This window comes from Lacerta agilis, chromosome 13 (genome assembly GCF_009819535.1).
Source record: "Lacerta agilis isolate rLacAgi1 chromosome 13, rLacAgi1.pri, whole genome shotgun sequence".
NCBI lineage: Eukaryota > Metazoa > Chordata > Lepidosauria > Squamata > Lacertidae > Lacerta > Lacerta agilis.
The window spans coordinates 46,867,455-46,881,370 of NC_046324.1; the positions used below are offsets into that span (position 1 = coordinate 46,867,455).

The 13,916-nt window shown below is 48.1% G+C and overlaps 1 protein-coding gene across 1 annotated transcript; it reads right to left on the bottom strand.

Annotated features, from left to right (window-relative positions):
- Positions 1-1,866: 1,866 nt before the first annotated feature.
- MED9 (mediator complex subunit 9) lies at positions 1,867-6,587 on the bottom strand. Its single transcript, XM_033167822.1, has 2 exons — positions 5,957-6,587; positions 1,867-2,918 (listed from the first exon to the last, which is right to left on the bottom strand). Exons 1-2 carry the CDS (start codon positions 6,250-6,252, stop codon positions 2,702-2,704), a joined length of 513 nt encoding a protein of 170 aa, XP_033023713.1. The 5' UTR covers positions 6,253-6,587; the 3' UTR covers positions 1,867-2,701.
- Positions 6,588-13,916: the final 7,329 nt, after the last annotated feature.

The following is a 13,916-nucleotide window of genomic DNA, read 5'->3' on the forward strand; positions in this document are numbered from 1 at the left end:
TGACATTAAATGTACCAAGGGTGAGCTGCGGGAAGGCAGCCCTCAATGACCCCGTTTACCGGCCTCCTCAAACACGCCCTCTGTAATGTACCCGCATTGTCCTCTGTGGCTTGAGCACAAAACAACAATGGGAACTCTCCCCGCGTGACTTTGGGCAGGGGCCAAGGTACTGTACTCGCGCACCTGAAATGGCACAAACAGCAGCTCCGGCGACGCAACGCCCCCATCTCTCCCTCCCCCCCCCACCACGAGCAGACAATGCCTTTTGCCTCTGTAAATGACAGGCAGTGGGGTCAGAGGATTCAGACATCAGCCACCGCCCCCCTTCCCCTTCATTGCGGCGGCCTGCCTGTTTTTCAGGACTCCTGATTGGATGTGAGAACCTTTGCCGGCAGGGATAAATAATCCTGACCCACACTTGCTGGTGCTGGAATTGCAGAGGCCTGTGGATTCAGAGTTATCTCAAGTTGGCAAGCGGGCAAGAGATCAGATGGCTCAGGTCATATTGGCCCACGCATGCCCGGAGTTTTAGAAGCTTTGTTCTGACACTTTCGGCAAAGCCGCCTCGTCCCAATGCCTTACTGCAAATATTACAAATAAGACCGTAAGTGTGTGCATGGAAAACGACTCCATATTCTCGCCGTCTGCCCCCACCTCCATTTCTGTTCTTCCGTAGTCGTCATAAACGGATTCATTTTTCTAGTGGCGTAGCGGTTAGGGAGCTAGACTAAGACCTGGAAGACCAGAATTCAAATCCTGCTCCTCGCAGCCACAAATCTCCCTGGGGCAGCAGAGGAAGACGTTCTCGCCCTCATTTACGAAACAGCCCTTCGGGTATTTGAAGAGAGCATTGTGCTTTCCTTGCTTCTCCTGGCAAAACCCGGCAATGCAAAGTTGAGATTCCGGCATTGCCGGGGGTTGGACTAGATGACCCTCGGGGGGGTCGCCTTCTATGATTCTGAGAAAACATACGCCAATCGTTCAGTTTGCACCTGTATTGGAATTATTTTTAAATGTTTGATTGCTCGTGCATTTGCCATATAAATTTAGCAAGTAAGAGAGACAAAAAACAAACAAGCAATACCTCTCCCGATTGGGGAAAAGGCTACATAGAATCATAGAGTTGGAAGAGACCACAAGGGCCATCCAGTCCAACCCCCTGCCAAGCAGGAAACACCATCAAAGCATTCCTGACAGATGGCTGTCAAGCCTCCGCTTCAAGACCTCCAAAGAAGGAGACTCCACCACACTCCTTGGCAGCAAATTCCACTGTCCAACACCTCTTACTGTCAGGAAGTTCTTCCTAATGTTTAGGTGGAATCTTCTTTCTTGTAGTTTGAATCCATTGCCCCGTGTCCGCTTCTCCGGAGCAGCAGAAAACAACCTTTCTCCCTCCTCTATATGACATCCTTATATATATTTGAACATGGCTATCATATCCCCCCTTAACCTTCTCTTCTCCAGGCTAAACATACCCAGCTCTCTAAGCCGTTCCTCATAAGGCATCGTTTCCAGGCCTTGGACCATTTTGGTTGCCCTCCTCTGGACACGTTCCAGCTTGTCAGTATCCTTCTTGAACTGTGGTGCCCAGAACTGGACACAGTACTCCAGGTGAGGTCTGACCAGAGCAGAATACAGTGGTACACTCTGTTGCATTGGCCACAGCAAGCCAGCGAGGTTTTAGAAATCAGAATAGTTCTGCTATGGAATCTCCCATGACTATCACTGGATTATTGCTGCGCCAAATGCGACTATCAGCTTCTTAAAACAAACGAACAATTGCATGCACAGCTGCTGCAAGCAAACCGGGAAGAACTACTGTACACAAATAATATCATTATTCCATTCAAGGAATCTAGTTACAGGTTGACTTAGCTAAGAGGCAGTGTCTGCAGCACAGTCCCAGATTTATTTTTCAGTGTTTCCCCCCCAAAACAGACATATAAGCAAATTATTAAAGTATCATTGTTTTAAAGAAGGCTTAACCCACTAAAAAGAATCTACAAACAAATATATACAAATTTGTAAACTGAGGCTGCCGTCAACCTGCTTCCTTCCCCAGAAACAGGAGAAGACTTCACCTGCTCTTAAGCCTCCAGGAATACTAAAGGAGTCGTGCTTTGTCATTTTGTCCGTCTGCCGATTTCTCTCCTGCTGCTTCCTGATGCCCTCGGCAAAAGAAAGCAGGTAATTGCCTTCTAGGTGCTGGGAGATGAAGGGAAATAGTAACAGCCTGCCCTAGCATCCTCTTGGACCCAGTTTTATACATTTCAAACAACGGGTGGTGGAGGCTACTGGTGGAAAGGTGTCGCTTGCATTGAATGTACATCCGCTGAAGAGGAAAAGCAAACAAAGCGCCAGCTCCTTGCTTCTAGAAAAGTAGCATGTCAGGGAATCTTTCTCCCTGACATTCTAGTTTTCCATGTGCAGGGTTTTTGTTTTTAGTTATTTTTAAGGCTGAGGAGCATACAAAATGTGAGAGTCCCACCCACCTGCAAAATGCAGCAGGCACATTCCCCGTTCTGCTGAAACTGGGCCTCTAAACCAAAACACCAACGTACACCAGGACGGCGTGTTACAGCTTATGAACCGCTGCAACAAAATTGTTGTTTTCCCTTTGGTGCCAAAAGGCACTGCAGTTCCCCTCGGCCGCCTCCAGAACCGGCGGAGTCTCTTTGCAGAGCCTCGGGTCTCTTCCTGCCTAATCCTTGGGGATCTCAAACATGCAGAGGCTTTTGTACTTCTGCAGCAATTCGCTCTTGGTCTTGACTTGCTCCCGGAGGCTTTGAAGCTGCAGCTGTTGCTGCTCAGGGCTCACGGAGATCCCCTGCATGGTCTGGATCACCTTCCTCACCTCCACGAATTTGGTCCTCAGCTCGTTCAAAACCTGGTGGACGTCTTGGCTGTCTTTATCCATGCTGAAGGGAGAGAAAGAGAGAGAGAGAGGAAGAGAGCAGCTAAGATTATGTCCGCATGCCATTTATGGTAGCAGGGTTCAGGAATGGGAATTCGACAGGGAATTGGGAGGAAGCAGGCGCCCACGGAAGCATCGTGAACCACAATGTTCCCGGGACAGCATGCAAAACACAGAGGCCTTTAATTCTCAGAAACTTTCAAAACCTCCTTTGTGGCTACTTAAAAAAATATGTTTGAACTGTTCTTTAAGAACATAAGAATACAAGGACTGCCTGCACGACCAATGGCCCACCTAGTCCAGCATCCAGTTCTCCCCTGTGGGAAGTGAGCAAGCAGGACCTGAGTGCGAATGTACTCTCGCTTCCTGCGGTTTCCAGCAACTGGTTTTCAGAAGCATCTGTCATGGATGCCTTAGCTGAGATTCCTGCATTGCAGGAGGCTGGACTAGACTCACAGCTGTCCATGGAGGTGCAGGTCAATTCTGTGTCCAGGGCAGCTGTCTACAAGATCCATCTGGTACACAGGCTGAGACCCTGCCTGCCTGCAGACTGTCTTGCTTGGACTACTGCAATGCGCTCTACGTGGGGCTACCTTTGAAAGTGACCCGGAAACTACAACGCATCCAGAATGTGGCAGCTAGGCTGGTGACTGGGAGTGGCTGCCGATACCATATGTCACCGGTCCTGAAAGACCTACATTGGCTCCCAGTACGTTTCTGAGCACAATTCCAAGTGTTGGTGCTGACTTTTAAAGCCCTAAATGGCATTGGCCCAGTATACCTGAAGGAGCGTCTCCACACCCATCGTTCAGCCCGGACACTGAGGTCCAGCTCCGAGGGCCTTCTGGCGGTTCCCTCACTGCGAGAAGTGAAGCTACAGGGAACCAGGGAGAGGGCCTTATCGGTGGTGGCACCTGCCCTGTGGAACACCCTCCCACCAGATGTCAAGGAGACAAAACTATCTGACTTTAAGGAGACAACTGAAGGCAGCCCTGTTTAGGGATGTTTTAATGTTTGACCGTGTTTTAATATTCTGTGGGAGCCACCCAGAGTGGCTTGGGAAACCCAGCCAGATGGGCAGGGTATAAGTAATAAATTTTTCTTGTTGTTGTTGTTGTAGAGGACACTTGGGGTCCTTTCCAACTTTACATCTCTTACAATTCTATGATTCCAAATCTCTGCTCAGCCACCAAACTCACCAAGTGACCTCGGGCCGGTCACTCTCTCTGCCTCATAGGGCCATCACGAGGATAAAATAGGGGAAATGTTCAGATAGTGTATGTTCAAAATGTTCAGATAGTGTAGGTAGTGAAATGCAGCAATGAAGTTGATTATTGTAACTTTAACAATAATTTACCTTTTTTGTTATTTTACCTTTTTTGGTTATTTTGTTATTTTTTGTTATTTGTTATTTTTGTTATTTCTTTCTTTGGTCTCTTACTTTTTTCTTTTTCTGTAATTTCCTCTTCTTTCTTTTCTTTTATTGTTTGTAATGTAAATTGTTTCTTTATTGTATTCAATGTGTATTTGTAAAATTTGTAAAATTTTGTAAACTATTTGGAAATAAAATAAAGATTTTATATTTAAAAATTAATTTTTTTTTAAAAAAAGGATAAATAGGGAAGAGGGTGAACCCCCTACCCCCTCCCATACCCCCATGGGCCAGTGTGTCTGGCTCTTAACCAGAAGGTTGGTTCGAGCCCACCCAGGGACAGCTGTGGGCAGGATTCCTGCATTGCAGGTTTGGGAGTAGACCAGGCATAGGCAAACTCGGCCCTCCAGATGTTTGGGACTACAATTCCCATCATCCCTAGCTAACAGGACTAGTGGTAAGGGATGATGGGAGTTGTAGTCCCAAAACACCTGGAGGGCCAAGTTTGCCTATGCCTGGAGTAGACGATCCTTGGGTTCCCTTCCAGCTCTACAATTTTATGATTCTTATAGTTTCTCTGTGGTGCAAGCCTGGACAGAGTGTATGGGGGTCCTGGGCTGCACAGGTGAAAAGACCCCGTTCTCGGCCTCGCTGATGCGGTCCAAAGGAAAGCAGAAACCACAGAAGGAACCATACAAGGCTTTTCTTCCCCCGAAGATACCCCACAAGGCAGCGGAGATTTTGGATCAGAGCTTCTGCCTTCAGATGTGGACAAGCTCCATCCATCCCTCTCTTCTCTCTACAGCATGTGCAGAAACCGCCTCCTTGACCATTGGGCCCACTCTTGGTTTCATCCAGAGCTCAGTCGGCAGAGCATGAGACTCTTAATCTCAGGGCCGTGGGTCCGAGCTCCACATTGGGTAAAAGATTCCTGCCTTGCAGGGGGTTGGACTAGATGACCCTCGTGGTCCCTTCCAACGGCACAAGTCTCTGATTCTATGAGTCTTTGCACGCTAGAGGAGTCCCTAATCCCCTCACCTGGTTTAGCCAGCCAGTCGAAGCCATTCTCGGGTTGTGGCCGCTGTTGCATGCTGACAGCTTCTAGAAGCCACAGGTGAGAGCCGAGCGCAAGGTGGGGAACCAAAGGTGGGCAAACTACCCCAAAAGGAGCAATGCGTGTCCCCCACCAGAGGAACGACCTCCCCCCCTACAAACAATTACAATACAAACAGCACTGCGCCAGCTCTTTTGTGGAAAAACAGTCCGTTCCCAAAAGCCTGTCGGAATAAGACAATCTTCACCTGCCCATGGGAAGGAGCCAGCCTACCTTCTCTAGGAAGGGAGTTCCAAAGTTGCCTGGGGGAGGCCACCACTGAGGAGGCCCTGTCCCTCGTCCCTAACAAGAGTGCCCGTGTGGGTGGCGGGAACCAGAGAAACGGCCTCTCCGGAAAGGGACTCAAGAGGCCGGGGCAGGTTTGTTGTTAAACCCAATACATAACATTTGTGCAGTCTATTTCAGGTAGCCCGGACCTAAGAGCTTTCTAAGGCCATAACCAGCACTGCTGAACTGTTTCCCGAAACCTGCCACTGCCCCCCTTCAGCGGTAGACTGCCCCTGTCCCTGGAGGCTCTCCACCCTCGACCCACCCTCCTCCCTCTGGGGCCATTTACCATTTGATGATGTCGTGCACCAGGGGGAGGAAAGAGTAGTCCTCCTGGCCCGGGTGGGCGCCGGGAGCCTGCGGGGGTCCCTGCTGCTGCTGCTGCTGCCCCTGCCCCTGGGGCGGAGGCGCCTGCCCGGCGGGAGACTGGAACTTCTGCTCGGCCGGCGACGGCTGCTGCTGGGGCGGAGGCGGCGCCTGCTGCTCCCCCGACGGGCCGCGGCCTGGGGGGCTCCGGGGGGCGCCGAGGGCTGCTCGTCGGGGGCGAGAACCCCCGACGGCCGAGCCTCCTCCTGGCGTCGCCATAGCCTCTGGATGCCTCCCTGACTCTCTCTCCTCTGTGCTTGCTTGCTCCTGTTTTCCTTATTTATTTGATTGCATGCGTATATTTTAATTTTTTCCTTCCTCTCCTCTTTGGTTGCTTGCTCCTGTTTCCTTATTCCTTAATTAATTGCATGCATATATATATATATATTTAAAATTCCTTCCTCTCCTCTTTGCTTGCTTGCTCCCGTTTCCTTATTTACTGAATTGCATGCATATATTTTTTAAAAAAGAATTCTTCCTCTCCTCCTGCTAGCTTGCTCCTGTTTCGTTATTCATTTAATTGCATGCATTTTTTAAAAAATCTTCCTCTCCTTTTATTTGGCGCTTGCTCTTATTTCTTTTGCACGCTGCTATTTTTAAGCTTTGCACTCGTGCGCGCGCTCTCTCTCTTCTTCCCTCCCCCACTTTTCCGGGCGTCGCGACAAAAGCACGAAAAGCTCGTCGCCCTTGCAAACTGGTCTCAGAGTTTGCGCGTCAGCATGGCTGCTCCTCCTCCTTTGCACATGAGAGGCTGGCCGCCGCCGCGGCCGTGTTAGCTACACCGGAAGCATCTCAGCCCGCAAACCGGTGTAGACTCACCTAGGTGAAAATTGCCATTGGAATCCCCTACATAAACTCATCCTGGGAATGAGGTTTTGCTGGGGTGCAAGGTTCTTACACACGAGTAAGCCTACACACACATTTTCATACAGAATAAAAAATTTAAAAATTCTTTCCAGTAGCACCTTAGAGACCAACTAAGGTTTGTTCTTGGTATGAGCTTTCGTGTGCATGCACACTTCTTCAGATATTTTTCTTCAGATATTATTATTCAGTGTATCTGAAGAAGTGTGCATGCACACGAAAGCTCATACCAAGAACAAACTTAGTTGGTCTCTAAGGTGCTACTGGAAGGAATTTTTTATTTTTTATTTTGTTTTGACGAGGGCAAGACCAACACGGCTACCTACCTGTAACTGAACACATTTAATATCATTATTACTGACAAGTTAATTTAACCCTGCTGTATTTTTTATTATTATCTCTAGTGCTGCTGTGATGCTTTTGAATTATGGTGCTGGAGTGGAGGAGCTAGTCGCTGATTTGCTGCCACCAGACTGCTGTTCCGGAACAATGTCACTGCCAAATCCTGCTGGGGCAATCTCAGACTAGAGTCAGGGGAGATGTAGATGAGTTTAGCTTCCTCTGCCCTCAAGATTGACTTCTTGACCCCCCCAAATCTGAATGTATTTTTACCCCCCTTTTTTGCATATGAGCCTGTCCCCAATTTTGGGTCAAACTATGGCATCAGCTTTAAGGTCCGTATAGTTAAAGGTCCGTATAGTTAAAGCTATGGTTTTCCCAGTAGTGATGTATGGAAGTGAGATCTGGACCGTAAAGAAGGCTGATTGCTGAGAATTGATGCTTTTGATTATGGTGACTCTTGAGAGTCCTGTGGACTGCAAGAAGATCAAACCTATCCATCCTTAAAGAAATCAGCCCTGAGTGCTCCACTGGAAGGACAGATCCTGAAGCTGAGGCTCCAATAATTTGGCCACCTCATGAGAAGAGAAGACTCCCTGGAAAAGACCTTGATGTTGGAAAAGATTGAGGGCAACAAGGAGAAGGGGACGACAGAGGATGAGATGGTTGGACAGTGTTCTCGAAGCTACCAACATGAGTCTGACCAAACTGCGGGAGGCAGTGGAAGACAGGAGTGCCTGGCGTGCTCTGGTCCATGGGGTCACGAAGAGTCGGACACGACTAAACAACAAAGTCCTGATGTTCTCCAGCTTTCTACCAAATAAAGAGAGAGGGGCTGGCCCAAGGTCACCCAGCGAGTTTTTGTATCTGAGTGGGGATTCGAACCCTGTCCTCCCGGTTGTTAGTCCCCACACACTAACTGCTGCACCACACTGGCAAACGTGACCTGTGCAAACCTGTAAACAAGTCCTGAAATATTGCTCTAACTGACTGCTCACCAGTCTTGACATGGTCTGCTTTTGCGACCCGGCGCAGCTTTCCCTGGCTCCTGGGGTCACGCCATGCCTGGCTGGCCGTTGTGTCCCCCATAATTCCTGTGTTCCCTGCTCTGCCTCAGTCCCCAATCGGGGCTGTGAGGGATATACACCAATGCCCAAGCCAAGGTTTTGCTAAATCTGAAATTTAATAAAGTTGTGGCCTAATTTTAATAACATAACTACGCTGTGTTGTGTCTAATTCCAGGGGACGGGGGATCTGCGACTGGGCTTGCAAATGCATTCTGGAATTTTGCTTGGACTTTTTATATAAGTAACAATTACCCTGCAAGTTAACGGACTACGAGTCTCGGGTTGCTTGCAGACAGGTTTTCGATTCAGTAGTCATCAGGCACGGAGTTTACAGGGAGGTTGTACAACGTTTGCTGTTTTACCAAGCAATAATTGTCATTCAGGGAAGGTTATTCAACATCATTGTTATCCCACACTTTCCATTGTTTTTTCTTGGTATCTGCCCTGTATTTTCCCTTGCGAAGACAGATGCAAAGAATTAATTTGGCATCTCTGCAATCTCTGTCCCCTCCTTTAGTCGACCTTAGACTCGCTTGTCCTCTAGGGTCCAGCCGCTTCTCTTATCAGGCCTCCTGCTACTAAAGCAAGGAATTTTTTCATTGTTAGTATTTCTGGTTTTTATCAATGGTGTCCTCCAATTCTTTCCTAGCGTCCCTTGCAGTCCCCTCGCATCTCCTTTGAATTCCACCTGCAAAACCGTGGGAAGTCTGGAAGGAGACGATGTCATTGCAAGGATGAAAACTGGCGGATGTGAATAATGTAATGAATGACTACAGAAGCTTTCGTCATTTTTAAAGATAGAAAGCACATTGCTTTGGGAAGGGGAAACGAATAGGTCAACCACATAATCCCATTGCTCTCCCTTCTTGTCCACTTCGTGATTTAATCCCAGGCAGACCCTTGTGATGGCCAATTAATGGCAATTGACCAGCAGCGTCAGGAAATCTGCTCCTCGTTTTGTTTAAATAAAATATTAACAAGTGCTATTTATACCCTGAAAGGCTACGATGAGTGTTGTGAGTTTGGTGTATTGGGCAGCGAAATGCTAAAAACCAATGTAATCAGACAGATTTCCTACGGGTGGAAAAAGAAGCTAGCAGAAGCCGGGGATGAACACATCGTTGATAAATGGGGCCTTGGATATTAAAATAAGGGCAGCAGTTCCACATAAGAAGAACACTTGGTGAAGAAGAAAAAACTCTGCTAGTGTTTTTGAATTAATAGCTAATGCTGCTCTGGGCTGCATCAACAGAAGTATAGTATCCAGATCAAGGGGACCACCTAACACCAAATCCTAAAATATCTACCCTGTACGTTTCAGAGCACAATTCAGTTCAAAGTGTTGGTGCTGGCCTTGGCCCTGTATACCTGAAGGAGTGTCTCCACCCCCTCGTTCAGCCTGGGCACTGAGGTCCAGCTCCGAGGGCCTTCTGGGAACTAGGCAGAGGGCCTTCTCGGTAGTGGCACCCGCCCTGTGGAACGCCCTCCCACCAGATGTCAAAGAGAAAAACAACTACCAGACTTTTAGAAGACATCTGAAGGCAGCCCTGTTTAAGGGAGGCTTTTAATGTTTAATAGATTATTGTATTTAATGTTCTGTTGGAAGCTGCCCAGAGTGGCTGGGGAAACCCAGCCAGATGGGTGGGGTTTAAATAAATTCTTCTTCTTCTTCTTTCTTCTTCTTCTTCTTCTTCTTCTTCTTCTCTTCTTCTTCTTCTCTCTTCTTCTTCTTCTTCTTCTTCTTCTTCTTCTCTTTCTTTCTTTTCTTCACTTCTTCTTCTTCTTTCTTCTCTCTTCTCTCTTCTCTCCCCCCCCCCCCCTGTGAGAAGTTACAGGGAACCAGGCAAAGGGCCTTCTTGGTGTGGTGCCTGCCCCGTGGAACACCCTCCCATCGGATGTCAAATAAATAAACAACTATCTGACTTTTAGAAAACATCTGAAGGCAGCCCTGTTTAGGGAAGTTGTTAATGTTTGGTGTCTTACTGTGGTTTTATATTGGTTGGAATCGTAAGATCAAACTCTATAGGGCTGAGGGGGCTTTGCCCCCGATAAAATATTGATGAGGCTGCCCCCCCCAAAGTTGATAGGCATTGACATGCAAATGGTCCATGCACCTTTCCTGCAATTGATTATTCAGGACTTGCCCCCTCCCCAATATTTTATTTAAGTTGGCACCGCTGTTTGGAAACTGCTCAGAATAACTGGGGTATCCCATTGGAGGGGCAACATATAATGATAAATTGTTGTTGTTGTTCCTCTTCTTAGATTGTACGGATTTCATTGTATTGCAACTTGAGTTCCGTGGAGTTCAAGACATAGCACTGTATGATGGAATACAAGCTTGAAGAGGCAGAAAGCCTCTGAGTTATTATCGGCTGGGGAGCAACAAGGGGAAAGGAGCATGGCCTTTCCATCCTCTTCGCGGGATTCCCAGTGCCACATGGCTGATCTCTGTGAGAAACAGGATGTAGACTAGATCAGGGGTCCCCAAACTTACCTGGCCTCGGGCAGTCCTCTGGCGCCGATCACGCGGCGGGCCGGAGGGTGGGGGAGCACGTGCCCATACACGTTTGCACTTGCTTTTTCTGGGTCGGCGCGGCACTGGAAATAGCTTGGGCGCATGCGCGTCATTTCCGGTGCACTTCTGGTGCGGTGCAGTACCGGAAATAGCCTGTACACGTGTGCACGGCCTCCACAGACCAGGAATTGCACCAGAAATGACACTTTGCACATGTGCAAAAGCTATTTCCTTTTTTTAAATAAGAAATTTATTAAATTTTACCAATAAAACATACAATACAAAATACAACAAAACGACAACAACAACAAAACTAAAAATACAAAAATCTAATTAACCTTAACTTATTCATAACATTATATTGGGACCCCTCACATCCTCTCTTCTGCGTCATTTCTAATCCTCTTTAGTAACTTTGTAACATTGTAAAATCCTCATTCTCATCTAATCTTAATCTTTACAATCAATAATCATAACTATACTCTCAGTCCTAATAAAAATAAACATAACATATTTCTACTACTTCTTATCCTATTTTTTCTAACCTCTGGCAATACTGTAGCCTCAACGTCCTCTGATTTCAATTCAAATGTCTATCTTTTCACATCGTTTCAAATAGTCTTTAAATTTCTTCCAATCCTCCTGCACCGTTTCTTCCCTCTGGTCTCGGAGTTTCGCGTCAGTTCTGCGAGTTCCATGTATTCAATCAACTTCATCTGCCAATCTTCCACTGTTGGTAATTCTTCAGTTTTCCAATTATTAGCTATCAAAATCCTAGCAGCTGTAGTGGCATACATAAAAATGTTCTGTCTTTGTTGGGAATTTCATAGTTGGTCATGCCCAGCAGAAAGGCCTCTGGTTTCTTAATAAATGTGTTTTTCAACACCTTTTTAAGCTCATTATAAATCTTCTCCCATAAGTCCTTTACCTTTGGTGTGCAAAAGCTATTTCCGGGGCTGCACCGGGCCAAATGCGCCGGAAATGACACCTGAGCATGCACACAAGCTATTTCCGGTGCGCGCCGACCCGGAGATGGGCAGCCTCGCCGCGCCAGTAAGAGCGGCGGGGGTCGTTGGGCGTGGGAGCCAGATAATTGGCTCTCGCAGGCCGTATCCGGCCCGTGGACCTTAGTTTGGGGACCCCTGGACTAGATGGACCTTTGGCCTGAGGCAGCTTCCAGGCTCTCCTTATACTTCACAGGACAAAGTGGGATCTTCATGTCCATTCAAGAACTTGCCAAATATATCTTGGCAGTGCCACCAATTTCTTAGTCCCTCCCTTTAACATGTGCCTCCTCTCTTCTCTGAAATTTAGCTTAGCTTTGTCCTGCCTTAGCCATGAAGCAACCCTGAGTATGCTCACATCCACACCTTGCAGTTAAAAGCAGTATTTTGCCACTTTAACATGAACGGAGGATCCTGGGAAACTCTCTTTGTTCAGAGTTACGATCCCTGGCGCTCTTAAAAAAATGTCAGCTCCCAGAATTCTTAGCGGGAAGCCATGAAAGAGGTTTAAAGCAGAGGTTTTCAACCGTTTTGGGTCCACGGCTCCTTTGACCAGCTACCTTCTTCCTGCAACACCCCTGTGGGGCTCAGGAGCCCCTTTGTGTCATCCCTTGCCTGCAGAGCTGGCAGCCCCCCACACCTTTTTGACCCCCCCCTTGTGGAGTGTTCCCTCAGCCTCCTCTCTTCTCCTCTCTCCTTGGGAGTCCTCTGGGCAGCCGCAGCTGCCGCCCAGGTCTCTGAGCTGCCCACCCTGCCCCAAAGAGAGATATACCTCCTCACGCTGCCCCACAGGGGCCTGGGAAGCACCCTCTGGCCAGCCCCGGAGGCACCATCCGCCTGTGGAGCTTATAGCCAGGGCTGCTGCAACAAACAGCCATGCAAGCCCTTGGGAGGCAGAGATGCAAGAAGGCATCAGAGGAGGGAGGGAAGGAAGGAAGGAAGGAAGGAAAGAGGGACAGAGGCCAGGGTTGCCCGCAGCACCCCTGACCATCCTTCAAGGCACCCCAGGGTACCACAGCACACTGGTTTAAAACCACTGCTTTAAAGGAATGGTGTGAATTTAGCCTAAGTCACTCCCCCTCCTCAGGATGTTTACTGGGTTAAGAGCTTATTTTCAGCTCGTAATTGCCATCTCTGGCTTGCTGTCACCTCTGTGCGAGGTGCTGGTCATGGTGAGGCGAGGAGAGAAGAGGAGGACCGAAGACTGGCCGACCAGGAACAAGGAAAAATCCACACAGACTGGGACACAGTCCTTCCTGTCATTTGCAGCTGACTGGTTCTCAAAAGCAAACAGTCTTGTTGTGAAGTCTCCGCCTGAATGTATATCATTCAGCAGCACATTATCGAAGTTTTGACACTTCTGCTTTATTGAGTACATTGGTCCCTCCGAGGAGAAGGAACCTGAGATGCAGACTTCTCTGGGCATAATCTGGACACAGGTGCCAAATGGGCCTTAAGGGACAGGCAATAGGTGCACATCGTTCAGAAAACGTTCGATTTGTTTGATGTTTTGTTGGGAAGTTTTAGGCCTGGTGTCCAGGCAGCAAGATTGAGGAAAAAGCAGTTGTGAGAGCACAGTCCAGAATATCCTGCCATTTTCCTCTTGAAAATCTCCTGTTCCCTGGCTGCTATTTGCCCCTGAAGGCAGGAGGAGGGAAAGAGGGAAGGGAGGAGAGAGAGAGAGACTTTTCTCTCTTTCTCTCTTTCTCTGTCTCTACCCCCGCCACACACACATACTGTACAGTGGTACCTTGGTTTCCGAAAGCTTAGTTGTCGAACAAATCAGCTCCCAAACGCCGCAAACCCGGAAGTAAGTGTTCCGGTTTGTGAACGTTTTTCGGAAGCTGAACATCCAACGCGGCTTCTGCTTGAGGGCAGGAAGCTCCTGCAGCTAATCAGAACCCGCGCCTTGGTTTTGAATGGTTTCGGGATTCGAACGGACTCCCGGAACAGATTAAGTTCAAGAACCAAGGTTCCACTGTACGAAGAAGAAGAAGAAGAAGAAGAGGGAAGAGTTTGGATTTGATATCCCGCTTTATCGCTACCTGAAGGAGTCTCAAAGCGGCTAACATTCTCCTTTCCCTTCCTCCC